Raw genomic sequence first — 18,166 nt, forward strand, 5'->3', positions numbered from 1 at the left:
ATTATGGAAGAAGTGATAGCATCAGTGGTGAATGGGATGAGAAAAGTTACTCTCTAGTAGCAGGGAGGAGGGTAGATCCCCTGCAGCCATTAAACTAGTGCTATTTAAAAAAACCTAGTACCCTCTGAATTCTAAATCGGCTGTCTTCAGCCTGAGTCATACTGTTAGAGGAGATCTATCTTTGGTTCATACTTGTTTGGTTCAGCTGTCTGTGTGGAAGGGAAGGATCCATGTTGATCTGTTAGTAAATTTGAGAAAGATTTTCAAAAAAGGGTCAAAGTTTAGCTAAGAGTTAAGCATAAATCAGGCTAACCAGAACACACTGTTTCTTGAACTTTTTGTTTTAATTGGTAGAGAGAGATGGGTGAGTAGAGGAGTGCAACTTGAATCTTTAGACATGTTAGAGTCCTTATCACGAATATACAAGTTGCCAAAGAAGAAACCCAAGTTTGCACTAAGGTATTACCTGAACGTTAGCATTACCTGCTGAAGCTTTCTTTTCCATCTGATTGGATCCTTTTTGTGTATAATTATCATTAGATATTTAGCACTCTTAATTTGAAAACTTCACTTTTAGTGCCAAATACTTTCCCTTCAGAATTTGTGTCATAATTTTATTGCTTTGGAGCAGGTACCATTCCATCTTCAGATATGAGTTTCTGAGCAAAGAAATGTATGACATTTCGAAGATAATTTCAACATAGGAACAATTAGATAAATATTTTAGTGTCACTTCAACATTCATATGAAAACAATTTTTATTTTTGCAGCAGTCAGTACAAAATGAGAATGCAAAAGTTATGTTCATACTTGTGTTACATAGTAATTTTACTTTTTCTGTAATACCATGAGAGTAAGAAAAAGACAATTTTAAAGGGGTGGAGTAGGCAGTGGTTTTTAACTGGGGATGCTTTTTGTCTCCCAGGAAACACTTGGCAATATTTATAGACATTTATTATTGTCAGCATATGGGGGGCAGTTGAAGGTTGGGTGCTAATGACTTCTAGTGGGTAGAGATCAAGGATTGCTGCTCACCATTCTACAGTTCATAGTACATCCGTCTTTGACAAAGAATTATCAGGCTTACGGTGTCAGTGGTGCCAAAATTGAGGGACTACAGGATGAGGGATTGCAAAGGACCTATTCAGACCCAAAAGGAATGTTTTGTGGGTAGTAAACATAGGTAAAAATACTCAGTTTCACTTGCAATGAATGAAAGGCAAATTAAAGTGTTTTTCTACTATTAAATATACAAGAGTTTTGAAAGCATGTAATACTGGAATGAAATAGGTGTTTCTGTACTGATGGCACTATAAAGTGGTACAGCATTTCTGAGGGGCTTTTGAATATATGTATGAAAAGTCCTTATATTTCATACTTTTGACTCAGTAATTCCACTTACAGGAATTTATCCTAAGGTAATAAACAGATGCCTACAAAGTTTATTATTGGGATATTAAACACAGTTATTTTTAATTGTAATGAGCTGGAAGCAAACCTAAATTCTTTGTTTAAAATGGTGGTTATTAAATAATGGTACTACCATATGTGATACATATTAAAAATCTTACTTTCAGAGACTACTGGTCCCGTGACAATACCCACAGTGAATGAGGTAGGGAAACAAAGGGATATTAATCAAGGATACCCAATTTAAATAAATAAATATTAGTGAAAAAATACACTAAACATGTACTTTAGTAATGACTACTGGGCACATTATGGACAATTTTCATTGTTTCTGTGTTTTGTAATTTTTTCTGATGACTGTCCTATTTATATAATCAGAAAGGGGGGGGAACAGACATCTTTTAAATTTTTAAACTGTAGTAAAAGTTTGTAGTAGCTCTGTCATTTCTCAGACTATTTGCTGAAAAATCTGTCCTTTCCCATATACTGAGTTTCCATTTATGTATGGGTCTGTTTCTGGGCTCTGTTCCACTGACATTTTAATGCTTGCTCAATTAACTGATAAAGTATAATATATTTTAAAGGTATAATTATGCAAAAGAAATTATGCAAGGAATATTCTCTTGGTTGGGACCCCACTTGTAGAGGTTTTCTGAGCTAGTGATTTGTAATTTAAAGGAAGTTCTTAAAAATGTCAAGATTTTGTGTAAGCAGTTGTGTTCTGATTTTTGCCCATCTTTATCACTCACGTAATTCAATATTCAGATTAAATTTACTTGTCTTTGTTTGCTCCAGTCAGATAGTTACGACTGAATTCTATGGCACTTTTAAGTCTCCTGATTCAAAGCCTGTCACCTTGTGTCAGTGATCAGCCCTATTAATTTTCTTTTTGTTTTCATTCATTCATTTTTTCCATATTCCCCTTTGTTTACAAATGGTACAGTATCTGCTCTCCGTTGGAGATAGTGTAGGGCTCTCCTGTGCTCTCTTCTGTTAGCGTCCCACACAGATTTTGTGTGGAAAGCAATTAGTCTGAATAGGAAGTAATCTTAATAGAATTTGGAACTGTAAGGGGCAACAAGTTAAGATGTGGCTACTGGTCACTGAAATGTTCTAGAACTAGCTGGGAAATAAGAGATGGATTTTTGGCTCTTGAGTCTCTGAAAAATACCTTTAACCTGAGAATTGTGAGGGAAACATGTTTGTTTTATTAGTACTTGAGAGTTCCTGTGGAAGAAAAAGGTCAGTGTGGTGTTTGGAAGGAGGATATATTTATTAGTGATGAGAGTTGTTTTGCCTTCGTAGAGGAGAAACTGCATGAAGGGAAAGAGAAGAAAAGCAAGTGAAGGGAGGTTAAGTTACTTAAAAAAATTAATGAGTAATGAATTTCAGTGAATTCCCGAGTTAATTTTAGCAAAGTAGATTTAAATTCTGAGTATGTATTTTACTTTTGGAGGAAATTTTTATGTGGAGGAGTTGATTCTAAAGTTGAAAACGTGTTTATGTTTCATGAGCATCTGTTTAGAATAATTTTATTTTCATGTGAAAAATAAGGGTTTTTTTGTTTGTTTTGTTTTTGTTTTGTAGTTTCTTGTCCTGTGAGTACATTCCTAAGAAAATTATTTCTATTGCCAAATTTTTAGTTGATTTACTCTTGGCCTGTTTTTGTGCTCACATTACATAATTTTCAGGGAAGCATTTTCTGCTTTTGTTTTTATCAGTTGTGTTACATCAAAAACATTATCTTTCACATTTTATAGAAGCATTTTTTCAATTATATATGGCATGGGAATTTGACTTGCATCTATTGGATCTGATTTAGAGTAACTGTGCTTGATACATTTGGAACTTAAAATACAAATTGTACATAATTCATTTCATTTTATGGGACTTAATTACCATCTGACCTAGAATTGGTGACCTAGAGTCTTTGAAGCTCCTCATAGTTTGCTTTACCTGGTCTCTATCACTCCTTGTCTCCCTATTCCCATTAATGTGTTGCTGCTGTTGTTTGGATGTCATGGGTGGATTCTCAAGCAGTTAGTGGAAAGATGGGTTAAGAAACCCATGTGTATATGGAAATTCTAATTAATGAAACAGGTTATGACTTAGTGGGTGATTATTAAAACTACAGAAAGATTCTTAATTTAAGAAATGAAAAGTGTAAGACTCCTATTTCAGTACCCTCCCCTGGTGTGTTTAAGTGTTAGTTAAATGACTGTAGGGAGTCTAGTGAAATTTAAAGATAAATTTTAGTAACCATTGACAATTGTATACTACTCAGAAATTAATATTAGGCATATTAGAGATTATAATATGCTGCCTCTGCTTGTTAAATCTCAAATTCCCCTTCCCAAAGAAGACTAGGGAAAGGAGGGAAAACGTAGTCATGCAGTTAGCTTTAGATAATCACCCTCACCATATTTTAAAAATAATAGTAGTAAAATTTACATACGATGTAATTCAGTCATTTAACAGAGTAAGTTGTCAGGTCACACATCAACTCTCTTTAATTTTTTGAGGAACTGCCAAGCCAAACTATTTTCCAAAATGGCTACACCATTTTGCATTCCCATCAACAATGTATAGGTTGCATTCCTATCAACACCGTTTTGCATTTCCCATTAACGATTGCCCTGCATCCATCAACAATGTGTAGGTTGCATTCCCATCAACACCATTTTGCATTTCCCATCAACGATTGCCCTGCATCCATCAACAGTGTGTAGGTTGCATTCCCATCAACACCATTTTGCACTTCCCGTCAACGATTGCCCTGCATCCTTCCCCACACTTGTTTGTTTTTTAATTTATTATTTATTTACTTATTTTTGGCTGCGTTGGGTCTTCATTGCTGTGCGTGGGCTTTCTCCAGTTGCGGTGAGCGGGGCTACTCTTCGTTGCGGTGCGCGGGCTTCTCATTGCGGTGGCTTTGCTTGTTGCGGAGCTTGGGCTCTAGGCGCGTGGGCTTCGGTAGTTGTAGTGCGTGGGCTCAGTAGTTGTGGCTCACGTGCTCTAGAGCGCAGGCTCAGTAGTTGTGGTGCAGCGGCTTAGTTGCTCCGCGGCATGTGGGATCTTCCCGGACCAGGGATTGAACCCGTGTGCCCTGCATTGGCAGGCGGATTCTTAACCATTGTGCCACCAGGGAAGTCCCCCAACACTTGTTTATTGTCCATCATTTTTTTTTAGAAGTATTTGCATATACCTTTATTGGTAATATAAATTGGTATGCACAAGAACGTTTACCAGAATATAGGTTTTAGTGCATTAACTGTGAAAGATAAACGAAATACACGCCCACACACATATATATATATCTGTCAGTAAGAGATTGTCATGCATCTATTCAGTGGACTGAACCATTAGAATAACGAAAGTCAGTATATTTTGAAAATGGAAATGTGAATGACACATTGTTGAATGGAAAAATGTACATAATTCAAACTTCATTTACATAAAATGAAAGAAGTAGTGCATATGAAAATTCATAAATACTCTCTGGAGGATATTAATAATATTAATGATGGTCATGTTGAGGTGAGATTGCCGATGATTTTATATTTTTCCTGTTTTGCTTGACATATCTACATTGAGCTTTATTACTTTTATAATCAGAAAAAAAGCCTGTAGTTTTTTTTTTTGTATTTCATTTTTTAATACAGCAGGTTCTTGTTAATTATCTATTTTGTACATGTTGGTGTATATTTGTCAATCCCAATCTCCCAGTTCATCCCCCCTGCCCCAATTGCCCCGCCCCTTGGTGTCAATACATTTGTTCTCTACATCTGTGTCTCTATTTCTGCCTTACAAACCGGTTCATCTGTACCATTTTTCTAGATTCCACATATATGCATTAATATACGATATTTGTTTTTCTCTTTCTGACTTACTTCACTCTGTATGACAGTCTCTAGCTCCATCCACGAAAAATATGTAACGCTTCACGAATTCGCGTGTCATCCTTGCACAGGGGCCATGCTAATCCTGTTCTGTATTGCTCCAGGTTTAGTATATGTGCTGCTGAAGCGAGCACTGTCCGTCATTTTTATTATAACAACTTTAGTGGGTGTGGAATGGTATCTTGTGGTTTTGATGTGCATTTCCTTAATGACTAATAATGTCAAGCATCTTTTCATGTGCTTATTGGCCATTTATCGATCTTCTGTAATTATGTACCCCTTTAAACAGTAACATCTCACCCATCCCTTCTTCAGGACCCTGGCATATGCCTTTTTGCTGTCTCTTTGAATTTGACTATTTTGGATACCTCTTAAAAGTAGAATCAAAATACTTGTTCTTTTGTGTCTGGCTTATCTCACTTAGCATAATGTGTTCAAGATTAATCATTGTTTTAGTATGTGTCAGAATTTTCTTCTTCTTTAAGGCTATGTCCTATTGTATATACCACATTTTGGTTATCTCTTCATCGGTTGAGGGACACTTGGGTAGTTTCTACCATTGTGTATAAGTGAGTTTCATGTGATTGAGTTTCTGTTTTCACCTCTTTTGGGTGTCTAGAAATGGAATTGTTGGATAATATGGTAATTCTTTGGTTTTTTTTGAGGAACCGCCATGCTGTTTTCCACAGTGACCCCACCATTTTACATTCCCACAAGCAATGCACATGGGTTTCAGTTTCTCTACATACTTGCCAGGCAGTAGTTGTTATTTTTTGTGTGGGGGGGTTTGTTTTTTGGATAACAATCAATCTGATGGATGTGGAGTTCTGTATTACTGTGATTTTTGATATTCATTTCCCTAAATAATGTTGAGCATCTTTTCATTTGCTTGTTGGCCATTCCTATATCTTTAAAGAAATGTCTATTCATGCACATTTTAACTTATTTTTTATTTATTTATTTTTATTTATTTATTTTTGGCTGCGTTGGGTCTTTGTTGCAGCGCGCGGGCTGTCTCTAGTTGCGGTGAGTGGGGGCTACTCTTCATTGCGGTGCGCGGGCTTCTTATTGTGGTGGCTTCTCTTGTTGCAGAGCACGGGCTCTAGGCGTGCAGATATGTCAGTTGTGGCAAATGGGCTCAGTAGTTGCAGTGCACGGCCTTAGTTGCTCTGTGGCATGTGGGATCTTACCGGACCAGGGCTCGAACCCGTGTCCTCTCCATTGGCAGGCAGATTCTTAAGCACTGTGCCACCAGGGAAGCCCTGCCCATTTTTAAAATAGAGTTGTCTGTTTTTTTGGTGTTGAGTTGTGGGAGTTCTTTATATGTCCTGGATATTAAAACCTTATCAGATAGATGACTTGCAAATAGTTGCTCCCATTCTGTGGGTTGCCTTTTCACTCTTTGCTGATAGTGTCCTTTGATACACAACTTTTTGACTTTGATACAGCTCAATTTATTTCTCTTGTTGCCTCTACTTTTGGGGGGGTGTGTCACAATATTTTTTATATCCACAGTGGTAGGTTTTGAAATGTCTTGGGAATGTATCGGGAACCTTTGAAGCTCACAGTGAAGAACAAACATTTTTTAGATTTTACATTTTTATTTTGAAGTTGAAATCTTATCAGTGGCCACCAATATTGCAGTTGATTTTCTTCAAGTGATAGACTCACTTGTTCATTTTTGAGGTAATGTCTAGCAATTTTTCTTGGTCTGAATAAGCATTATTTGTCTGACATTCCTTTCAAGTAAAAATGGCTTTCATTCAACCGGCAGCAGTATTTAACTTTTTGTGACTTGAGATGTCCATAATGTTTTGTTATGCAACAGATGACCTTTATGTATACTTCTTATCTTGTTACGTGGGATATTAAAAAGATGTGTGTGTTTTCAAAGGTTCAGATTTAATTAAGTTAGTAAATTTGTTTTATTAAACTTTCCAGTGAAACAGGTTTTTTTGTTTTGTTTTAAACTGTGAGTCTCTGTTGATAAAGAAGGTAACGACTACTTCTAGTATGGTTGGGTACTGCATCCTTGATTTGTGCTGAAGTGTTGTCCATTTTACCCACTGCTGCTTTTGCACCTACTGTCATTGAAAAAGTCAACTCTATTCTTATGAAAATAGCTTTGACCTCTTGGGCCTCACTTTGAGAACTGCCGCCTTATTTGTAGGGTTGCTGGATGGGATGGAAGAGTGATTGCAGACTAGCAGTCGTATCTTGCTTAAGTCATCTTCTGTGTAAGAGATCTATCTGCTGCCAGTAATGGTTATAGTGTTTGGAGGAATGGTTGGCCTTCCTGACTCTTGCATCTCCTAGACTTTAGGCTATTTAGGCAGGTGTCACAAAATATCCTTATATTAGTGGTAAAATGTGAGGGAGAGGGGGTAAAAAGATGTTTATATTAAAAGTTCATGAACAGATGTGAAAATTACACAAGGATATTATGTATTTTTTTACTTTGCAGGCTACATCTTGGATAGAACCTATGATATATACCTTTTAAATGACAAAATACTAAAAATTTTAGTTAAAAGCAAAAGAAAAAGGAGAAATTGAAGTTTATTTTGCTATTTAAGAGATAAAAAACAAGAAACATTTACTAGTCTATATAAGCACTATACCTTGGATGTTAAGAGCTTAGGGTATGGAGTCATTCTCATTTGTCCACTTAAAATTATAAATGTAAGGTTGGGCCAATTTCCAATAGCCTCTTTTAAATGGGGACAGTAACGCCTCCTGGGTTAGGTTTGTTATGAGGGATAGATAGAGTCAGAACAAGATAATGTTTTAAAAATGTGGAGAGGGGGACTTAGACAATAAGCTTTCAGCCAGAAGTAGTTAATTTTAAAGATTTTAATCTGATTTAGGTTTTGTTTGGGTCAGGAGTTTGGGAGAATTGGATGGAACCAAGTTGGACCTTGTGAGTCAGATTGATCAGGCGTGGTGCAGGCTACTGAACGAAGACATTTTCACGACTGCTTTTCCAGATCTTAATTTTGTTAGCATTAGTGTCATGGTAAATTCTGTATTTGTGCTTTTCAAGAATTGTGACCCTACGTGGTATTATATATTTTTTTAATTTTTTGCTTATAGGATTCAGTGGTCCCAGTTTAAAGGCTATTTTATTTTCAAACTGGAGAAAGTGATGGATGATTTCAGAACTTCAGCTCCTGAACCAAGAGGTCCTCCCAACCCTAATGTCGAATATATTCCCTTTGATGAAATGAAGGAAAGGATACTGAAAATTGTCACTGGATTTAATGGGTATGCATTTAATTCTACTTTAAAGGTTTAATTTTTAGGAGAACATTAGATTTTTCTCTAAGTTTTGATGTGTCTGGTTGTTTGATAACTGATTATCCATTAGAACAAGTTCTATGTCTTGTGATCTATATAGTAGTTATTGATTTCCAGCTTACAAGTATTTAAAATATTGACAACTTTTAAAAAAAAAAAAAACTTGAACCACCTTTATGTGGGTCAGTGGCATTTAGACTTTAAATGTGTATGACAGTGGAAACATTAATCAAATATTTTAAAATTTTTTCTTTCTGTTTTATATTTGATATTATAAATCTTTATACTTTGTCTAGAACCTTTCTATCACGCAAATAAGTAACATTTCTTTTAAAATGAAAAGTAACAATTTATGAAAAGATTCTACTTAGTGACTTTTTATTTTAAAACATTTTTTTAGAGTCCCTCTTTTCCCTCCAGTAAGTAACCATTTTTAGCCCTTGGTAAAACATTGTACTGAAAAGTTACTCTCCACTAAAATGAAGCTGACCTTTTAAATTGTGTGTCATACTCTGTGTTATTTTAAATACTTTCTTTTCAGGACTTTATATTTTTAGGGTTCCCTTTATTGAAGGGAAGAAGTATTTGTTAAGGTGAATTGTTCAGTATTTAATTAATTAATTAATTTTAATTTTTGGCTGCGTTGGGTCCCTGCCGCTGTGCGCGGCACCCCCCCAAATCCAGCTGCAGCGAGCAGGGGCCACCTGCCTGCCGTGGAGCGTTGGGGGGGGCGCACCGTGGTGGCCTCTCCCGCCACGGAGCACAGGCTCCAGGCACGCAGGCCCAGCAGCTGTGGCTTGCAGGCTCCAGAGCGCAGGCTCAGTTGTTGCGCACGGGCTCAGCTGCTCCGCGGCATGCGGGATCCTCCCGGACCAGGGATCGAATCCGTGTCCCCCGCACTGGCAGGTGGATTCTCAGCCACTGCGCCACCAGGGAAGCACGAATTGTTCAGTATTTAAATTGGCATTAACAATTTGGAGTGTGGAGTGACAATACCTAATTTAATGAATTGTGGGTATGTTAACCATGAATTCATATTTAGGGGCAGTTTTTATTTGATCACATTTCATTTGTGAGTACTTTTAGGTAGCATAAATGGTCTCATTTTTTTCTTCAGTTACTTAATCACATGGGATTTGCAACAAGATAGTGTAATTCACCTAACCCTTTATTACATGTTATGTTCTCCTGCTTAACAGTTTGGCTTAAAATATCAAATTCTTAAGCTTTGATTTTAAGTATGTTCCTAAAATACTTTTCTTTTGGGAGAAATTAAAGCTTTATCATTGAGCTGCTTTTGGGGGCTTGGGATTGGAGGGAGACTTTATTTTCACTGTGTACCCTATTGTACTGTTGAAAATTATTTTAACTGTATGCATATGTTTACTTATCAATACTAATTTTTTTTTTTTAAAGCACATGCCAAGATGAAGACATGCTATGTATTAGAAGCATACGTAAGATTTACTATTGAATTGAATGTGGTTAAGAATATTTCTTGGGGATGTTTATAAATAGTGCAGAGGTAGTTAGACAGATAGTACTTAGACATTATGGTAACTCATCTTTTACTTCATTAAGTTATGGCTCTCATTTAAAATTACGAGTTATGGTGAAACAGGTTAAATTATACCACTGCTTTGTGGGTGTGAAGCTACTTGTGATTCTGAATTTAGTAATACCATTTTCAATTCTTTCAAATTAAATTGGATGAAACACAGATATGTAGGTATTAAATTGATCTAAATATTTGTATAATGTTTTAATTTGCTAAATAGGTAGTCGACCTACCTCTGAAAATGGCTTGAACAGTCATTAAATGCCTAAGCATACATAAACATAATTACTTTTAAAATATTTTTCATCTTTGAACCATAAATACTTTGAATTTATGTTTTTTTCTCTGATTTTTCAGAAAGGCAGTTTACGAATTATTTTTCTTTTTTAAAAAATTTTTTTTAAACAATTTTTTTTTTTTATAAGTACCTGATTTTTTAATTTTTTTTCCTTTTTGGCAGTGTTGGGTCTTCGTTTCTGTGCGAGGGCTTTCTCTAGTTGCGGCAAGCGGGGGCTACTTTTCATCGCGGTGCGCGGGCCTCTCACTATCGCGGCCTCTATTGTTGCGGAGCACAGGCTCCAGATGCGCAGGCTCAGTAGTTGTGGCTCACGGCCCCATTTGCTCCGCGGCATGTGGGATCTTCCCAGACCAGGGCTCGAACCCGTGTCCCCTGCATTGGCAGGCAGACTCTCAACCACTGCACCACCAGGAAGCCCCGAATTATTTTTCTTAATCAGGCAGAATCCAAGTCTTTTTTTTTAATTTTACTTTTTGGCCACACCATGTGGCATGTGGAACTTCCCTGACTAGGGATTGAACCTGTGCCCCCTGCAGTGGAAGTGTGGAGTCTTAACCACTGGACCACCAGGGAAGTTCAGAGTCCAAGTGTTAATCAGTGATACATTAATATTTTTCATTTCAGCCTTTTTTGTCTGTATCATAATATATTGGTACATGGTACATAAAAACATGTCTGTAATATTTTTCAAATTTACTTTTGTGTTTGAATAGACATAGATAAGCTGTTGCTTTTAAAAAAATTTTTGCTAAGAGTGGTGGGTAGAAGTAGCATTTTGTTCTTTTTTAGCTAGTTTGAGAGTATGTCCTTGCCAGTATACCTCTCCTGCTATTTGTAATAGATCATCTTTTAAATTATAAAAAACATAAGTATGTTCATAGTTTTAAAAAGATCCCCAGTTGTCCTAGGAATATATAAAGAAAATAGGAACATGTTATATGCTAGTTGTATTTTACTTTTAGAAGGGCTTTGAAATCTTCTTTATATCAGTACATTTACAGCTGTGTCTTCTGTTTGTCTGTTTATTTGAAATAGCAGCATTATTTTCTGTTATGTGAACAGATTATATGTATATAGTTCATTTTCTCTGTTCGCACTGGTGATGGGCATTTATTTTTTGGCTGTTACAGGTAGTGCTTGTAGTGAGCCTCCTTGTAAATACGTTTTTGTGTTGATGAATGTCATATGTTGAATATATGTATAGATTTGGTGTTGCTTTTTTTTTAATTTGTAGAAAAGGAGTTGCTAGGTCATGGTGTATGCACACTTAAAATTTTTATTAATATTGCCAAATTGACCTCAAAATGTTTTCATTTATGCTTCTGTGTTTATATAAATGCACATAGTTTATTTCTTCAGTATTTTTGTGGGTATGTACGTGAATTTGTGTCTCTCTGATTGCAAGTGAAATTGAACATCCATGTCCTTAATGACTCTTTTATGAATTGTGGTTTCATATCTGGTTTTTTTGTTTTTTTAAATCTTTCGGTGATTTTCTTATTGGTAACTTCATTTTGTTGTTTTTGTTTTTTGCTTTTAATTAGTGAAAGCTCTGTGTTAAATGCTTCAAAATATTTTGGCATGGGGACTTCCCTGGCGGTCCAGTGGTTAAGACTCCATGCTCCCACTGCAGGGGGCACAGGTTCGATCCCTGGTCAGGGAACTAAGATCCCATGTGCCCCATGGTGCGTATATCTTAAAATACATATATTGGCATGAAAAGATTATCTGTTTTCTGAAATTAGTATTGTCAGTATATAAATATTCCCTCTTTAAAGCGGAAATTGTCCATTCACTTGTTTGCTTGACTTCCTGAACTGTCAGATTCTGGACACCAGAGGGGACTATCTTTTCCATATAAGGCCTAGCACAGTGAATGCCTGAACATAGTAGGTTTTCAAACAAACAGGTGTTGAATGAGTGAGTGAAAGGAATAAATGCATGTTTCTATATCTGTATTTTGTTTAATGGGGCAGGGTAGATAGAATTACATAGTTGAATGCTTAAAGTTCTTTAAAAAATTTTTTTAGTCATATTTTCTTGTCCTTTTAAAATTACTTTTGAACTTTAAAATTTTATAGGGGAAGATGGATTATAGCTACTCTCCAGAACTGAAGTTACAGTTTCTTAGGTGAGAAACACCAAAAATTAAAAATTAACGAAATTAGAAACTTCAATGAATGGTCGGTTAAAAGACAGTTGCCGTTTTATGCCCTCTATGTGGGTTTATAATGAACAAGAGTATATGTAGGCTTACTCAGACTGAGGCCATTTATGAAAATCCTCTTCCTGTCTTAGACGCCATGAATATAATTTAGAAATTGCTTGTAGCTAGTAGTTCATTCCTATAATGGTACACAGAGAGAGATTTCGAGAGGTAGAGAGAATAACTTACATTCCTAGTAGTTTTAAAAAGATTATTTTAAATCCTAATTATTGAAATGGAAGAATAATGAATATAAATTAATTACTTAAGTCTTCCTCCACCTTTGACAGTCTGTTAGACCTAAGCCCTCTCTAAAATAAGCAGTAAGTTTCACTTATTGTGGGTAGTTGCCTAAAACGGCATGGCTATGTATTTATGAGGGGTTCTAGGCACACTGCACAACTACTTGATACCTAAAAATCTTTGTTACATCATCTCTAAGGCGTCCAGTGCATATCTTTTGGCATGATTATAGTCTGACTATAGAATTTCTTCTCTAAAGTTATTTAAAAAAATTTTTTTTAACATCTTTATTGGAGTACAATTGCTTTACAATGGTGCGTTAGTTTCTGCTTTATAACAAAGTGAATCAGCTATACATACACATATATCCCCATATCTCCTCCCTCTTTTGTCTCCCTCCCACCCTCCCTATCCCACCCCTCTAGGTGGTCAGAAGGCACCGAGCTGATCTATCTCCCTGTGCTATGTGGCTGCTTCCCACTAGCTATCTGTTTTACATTTGGTAGTATATATAAGTCCATGCCACTGTCTCACTTCGTCCCAGCTTATCCTTCCCCCTCCCCGTGTCCTCAAGTCCATTCTCTACGTGTGCGTCTTCTAAAGTTATTTTAATGTACATAATTAACTAGATTTTGCTTAGTCCTGAAAACTTTCGCGTGATTGTTTTATATGCATGTGTGCACAAGTGCAGATATCTTGTAAGTTTCTGCACCTGAGAGTTTGCCTCTTCATACTTTTTTTTTTTAAAGGTTCATATACAAGGTTTTTAATACTTTAAAATCTGGATTGTAGATACAAAACATTTACTCCTTTTTTGATTTTGTATTGTTTGCTTTACAGTTAGCTCAGATTATTCAGGGATGGAATGGGTTCCAGCCTTTTGTTACTTTGTTCCTTTACTCCTTTTACCTATTTTATTGCTTGCTGGAATTTCTGCTCCTCTGTTGAGAAAAATAGAGTTATTGCATTTTTTATTAGTTATTTGTGCCAGTATTTGTTGAGCATATTGAATCCTTTAGCTGAAATTTGTTTATTTCTTTTTCTTTACTCCCTTTCTTAGCATAACTAGTTGAGAATCGGAATTATTTAGTACCCTTCCCTCCTTATTCTTCTTCCTGCCTTGCCTTGTCTGGTGGTAATAGGGTTTGATGTGATGCTCTCTATAATAAAATTTTATAATTGAAAGAGAGGAAATAAACCTGCTGTATTAAAAAAAAGAGAGGAAATAGCAGAAACCTAATTAATTTTTCTTAACATTTTTATTTGAGGCAAGTAAAGTAATTCAGGCACTGTAGAAGATGGTTAACTTGATTAAAAGTGTTGACAATTGCTATAGATTTGTTTTGGAATGGGGAATGGTATAGATACTAGTTTACGGTTATTTACCATTATTGTAAGAGGCTAATTCTTCATTTTCTTAATTTTCTATACTTGCCATTTTACAGTGCTGTTTTCAGTAAATCTCAATTACTAACATTTGATTTGAGTTGTAAAATATATGCGTATGAATATTTATGTTGTGTATATTGATACAGATGTTAAATAAAGCCTGATCCAGAAAGAGCATATTGTTTTAGGTCAGATAATATCACAAGATTCCAGTGGTGATTTCTGACTTCTGTAGGACTTAAGAGTAAACAAAACTTAACCCATTTAACCTTTGATATCTAAGAGATATATAAGTTAATTTCTACCTAAATAGTTCAGGTCAAACGAGTAATTCTGTTAACTAAGACACAGTATAAATGTGGTCATTAATAGAAAATAAAGATGTGGTAAAAATCACATCTTTATGCATAAAAAAAAGTGATTGGTTGTTTTAGCAGTTTTTAAATAGGATGTCTGGTTTTGTGGTTATCTCTTTAGCCTTTTACTTTAATGGCTTCTGTGTTTTATACTCCTTTATCTTTTTTTATGAGGAACGTTGCTTATATAATAACATAAAGGCAAGATATAGGTTATCTGATTTTTAAAATCTTAGACTCTGAATGAAATGTGCATTTCTTTTTTTCTGGATGCCTTCTTAATACCTTGGTATACATCCAGAATATTGGCACATCTTGATGATCAAACCTTTAAAAAGACGAAGATAAATTAAAAACAAAACATAAATTTTAGTTACTTAGAGTCTTTCTCAAGTTAAAATACAGGGTAGAAGATTCTATCTTTAGGGCTTAGTGTTAGTGTTTAAAATTTCTAATTTGTGCTTAGATGTCTTTCTCTGATGTTCAGCAGCTTTCTTGGTATTTGAATCCCCATAGGTTTTAGATATACAAGACTTGGTCTTTTTTTTTAAGTCAGTAGATGGGGACAGATTGCAGTCAAATTCAGGTATATAAGTAATATAAAATGTGTGATCCTATTTCATCAGGGTTAGTTACTTTCTTTGGAATGAAAAATAATTAAAAAAAATTATTTATTTAATTTTGGCTGCATTGGGTCTTCGTTGCTGCATGTGGGCTTTCTCTAGTTGTGGTGAGCGGGGGCTACTCTTCGTTGTGGTGTGCGAGCTTCTCATTGAAGTGGCTTCTCTTGTTGCAGAGCATGGGCTCTAGGCGTGCGGGCTTCAGTAGTTGTGGCGCGAGGGCTCAGTAGTTGTGGCTTGCGGACTCTAGAGTGCGGGCTCAGTAGTTGTGGCGCACGGGCTTAGTTGCTCTGCGGTGTGTGGGATCTTCCTGGGCCAGAGCTTGAACCCGTGTCCCCTGCACTGGCAGGCAGATTCTTAACCACTGCGCCACCAGGGAAGTCCTAAAAAGAATATTTTAAAAAACATTTTTTGCTTTGTTTCACTGTAGTTGGTCTTTGGAGGGTTTGTGCCTTCTCACAATCTACATTAAAGGTCAGATGGGATCAGGATGATGATAGGAACTAAGATTTATTGAACACTTTAAAATATTTCAGGCCTTAAGTGATTTATATGCATGATGTCGTATTCAGTGCTCATGATAATCACACGAGAAGTGCACTTTCAGAATCTCTCTTTTCCAGAAAAGGACATGAAGGCTTTAAAGAGGTAAATTCGACTCGGGCAAGGTGTCCCAGTGGGCTAGCCAGTATTTTTTTTTTTAAGCCACACTGCCTTATACGTAATTTGTGCATTAAAGTGGACTGGTTGATAGCGTTCTGTACCATTTCTGAGTAATACAATTTGAAATACTTAATGTTTTTTTTAAGTTTTATTAGATATTGTAGACATAGGTTTTTTTGGTTTGCTTAATAAAATGCAAGCTAGTCATATCCTTTTTAAAAGTTTTTTTCTTTCAGTTCCTTATATAATCTTAGTTTTCATCTTATGATGTGGGTAAATAAGGTAATATATTGGTGACATCTTGCAGAGTAAACTGACTGCATTTTATTTTAAATAACCCAAAATATTTTTCTACTAAATTACAATACATCTTTGCTAATGAACATCCTCCCCCGTTCTCCCGTTTTCGGGATTCTGGTTCATGCTTTTCGTTGAGAGTTAGCAGCATGCATTTTTGCTTTTTTTTTCTTCTTAGCATGTGTCTTAATTTAGCTAGTGATATTTATTGGGTAACGCGTTAATATTCTCCAGAGTTAGAATAAAATATCTTGTGTGCTTATGTGTAATGAAGAGTAACAGAAAGCAGAACTTTCATATAGTTGTACCAGGCGTTCATTTGGGATTTATATGGTTTATTCTTATACCTCCTTTTAAAGACCCACCTTAAATTAAGTGTTCCCACATTTATCCTCGATTCCCTGGCATACAGTTTATTCTGTCTCCGTAGCACTGTATACACAATTGTATTAGCATTTCTTGTTGTAATTGGGTTGTTTTTAATTGTAATTATTACGTGTCTGTCGGGTCTGCTGTCGAGTAAATATGAATATTTCTGCTTCATAGTAGGCTCTCATGTTTACTTAAAAGGTTAAAAAGTACAAACTTTATGAAGAGATCTTCAATGCAGTTGTCAGAATTATAATATTGTTTCCAGTGGATACTTTGATTTGCAAGTAATGTTTGTGTTTTAAGCCTGTTCACTTGAGGGAGAGTTGTATAACATTTTAGTGCCATCTATTGGACACTTGGTAAAATGACTTTAAAAGCTTCTGAAAGTGTCTAAGAATAAACTCATTTTGTCATAGGCTGACATGGTTATGCAAACATAATACATTTTTCCTCATAAAGCAGTATTAATATTCACCCACGCATACAGTGTTAATAATTGACTAACATTTTACCTACCTTCCTAGAGAAAATTAGCCAAAACATTTAGTGTAAAAACATTGTTAAGCAGGGAGTTGGAAGATACACATCTTTTAAAGTTAATTTTAAGAGAAAGTACTAGTATCAGTGTGTGAAAGAAATTTAGTTGGAGGAATAGACCTAACTAGACAATGTCTGTTTAAGTATTTGCTGGTTAAATAGTATTCGAATGTTCTTAACACTGGGTGCTATTTTGCTAATTTTTGAAAAATGTGTAAAAACTCCTTTTTAATTTTAGTATCACTCTGAGGTCATTAATGAGGGAATAGCATTTGGAAGTGTGTGTGTGTTTAGGATTTGGAAGATAGTGAACTCAAAGAGGGGCTAAGGTACAGGTATACCAGTAATATTTTGAAATCCATGATGGTACTGCATTTCAGATATATATGTATATAAATAAATTATATATTGACTATCTTGTATGTGAAGATATCCTGCCATTAAGAAGCTTTCAGTCAAATATGAAAAAAGACAGTTTGGAAAAACAAAGATAATTAGTTTTGACAGTGTACTTTACTATGAATTTTAAGAAGAAAAAAACATTACTCTTTCTCAGAAACCAAAGAACTTTCCTATAGCAGTCTTGATTAATATCAGAAGTTGTTCTGTATTTCTGGTTGCTTCTGAATATTTGTGATAATGAGACACATGTTTCGCCTCTTAGTGCTCAATCTTTTGGCAGAATGATAGTTTTCTGACTTTTAGGCTTTGATATACGACTTGAGAGAAGATTGATACTTGGTCTGTCGCATAACTAAAATATTTGTTTTCATATGAATAATATTTATTTTATACCTTTTCAAAATTTGTCATAGGTCGTATATTGAATTTTTAAAAGAACATAAGAATAGTGTTGGTGCTAAGAATACGAGAACTAAACATCGTTTGTCCAACTAGAAAATAAACATTTACAATTTTACGTATGTGCGGTGTAGTGGAAGGGAGAACATGGGATTTGAAGTTAGAGAGACTGGGTATTTGAGTCCTGCATTATTAATCACTAGTGGCCTTACTTTGTGGG

The 18,166-nt window shown here is 35.4% G+C and overlaps 1 protein-coding gene across 4 annotated transcripts in view; it reads left to right on the forward strand.

Annotated features, from left to right (window-relative positions):
- LOC309637454 (glucoside xylosyltransferase 2) overlaps positions 1–18,166 on the forward strand; it is a 151,776-nt gene that overhangs the window by 126,303 nt on the left and 7,307 nt on the right. For all 4 annotated transcript variants that reach the window (XM_082412213.1, XM_082412214.1, XM_082412215.1 and 1 more), the window contains one exon: positions 8,403–8,573. In XM_082412213.1, the coding sequence (XP_082268339.1) occupies positions 8,403–8,573 (171 nt within the window). The remainder of the gene's footprint in view (positions 1–8,402; positions 8,574–18,166) is intronic.

Source organism: Balaenoptera physalus (genome assembly GCF_965194825.1).
Source record: "Balaenoptera physalus genome assembly, chromosome: 11".
In the NCBI taxonomy this organism is placed as follows: domain Eukaryota; kingdom Metazoa; phylum Chordata; class Mammalia; order Artiodactyla; family Balaenopteridae; genus Balaenoptera; species Balaenoptera physalus.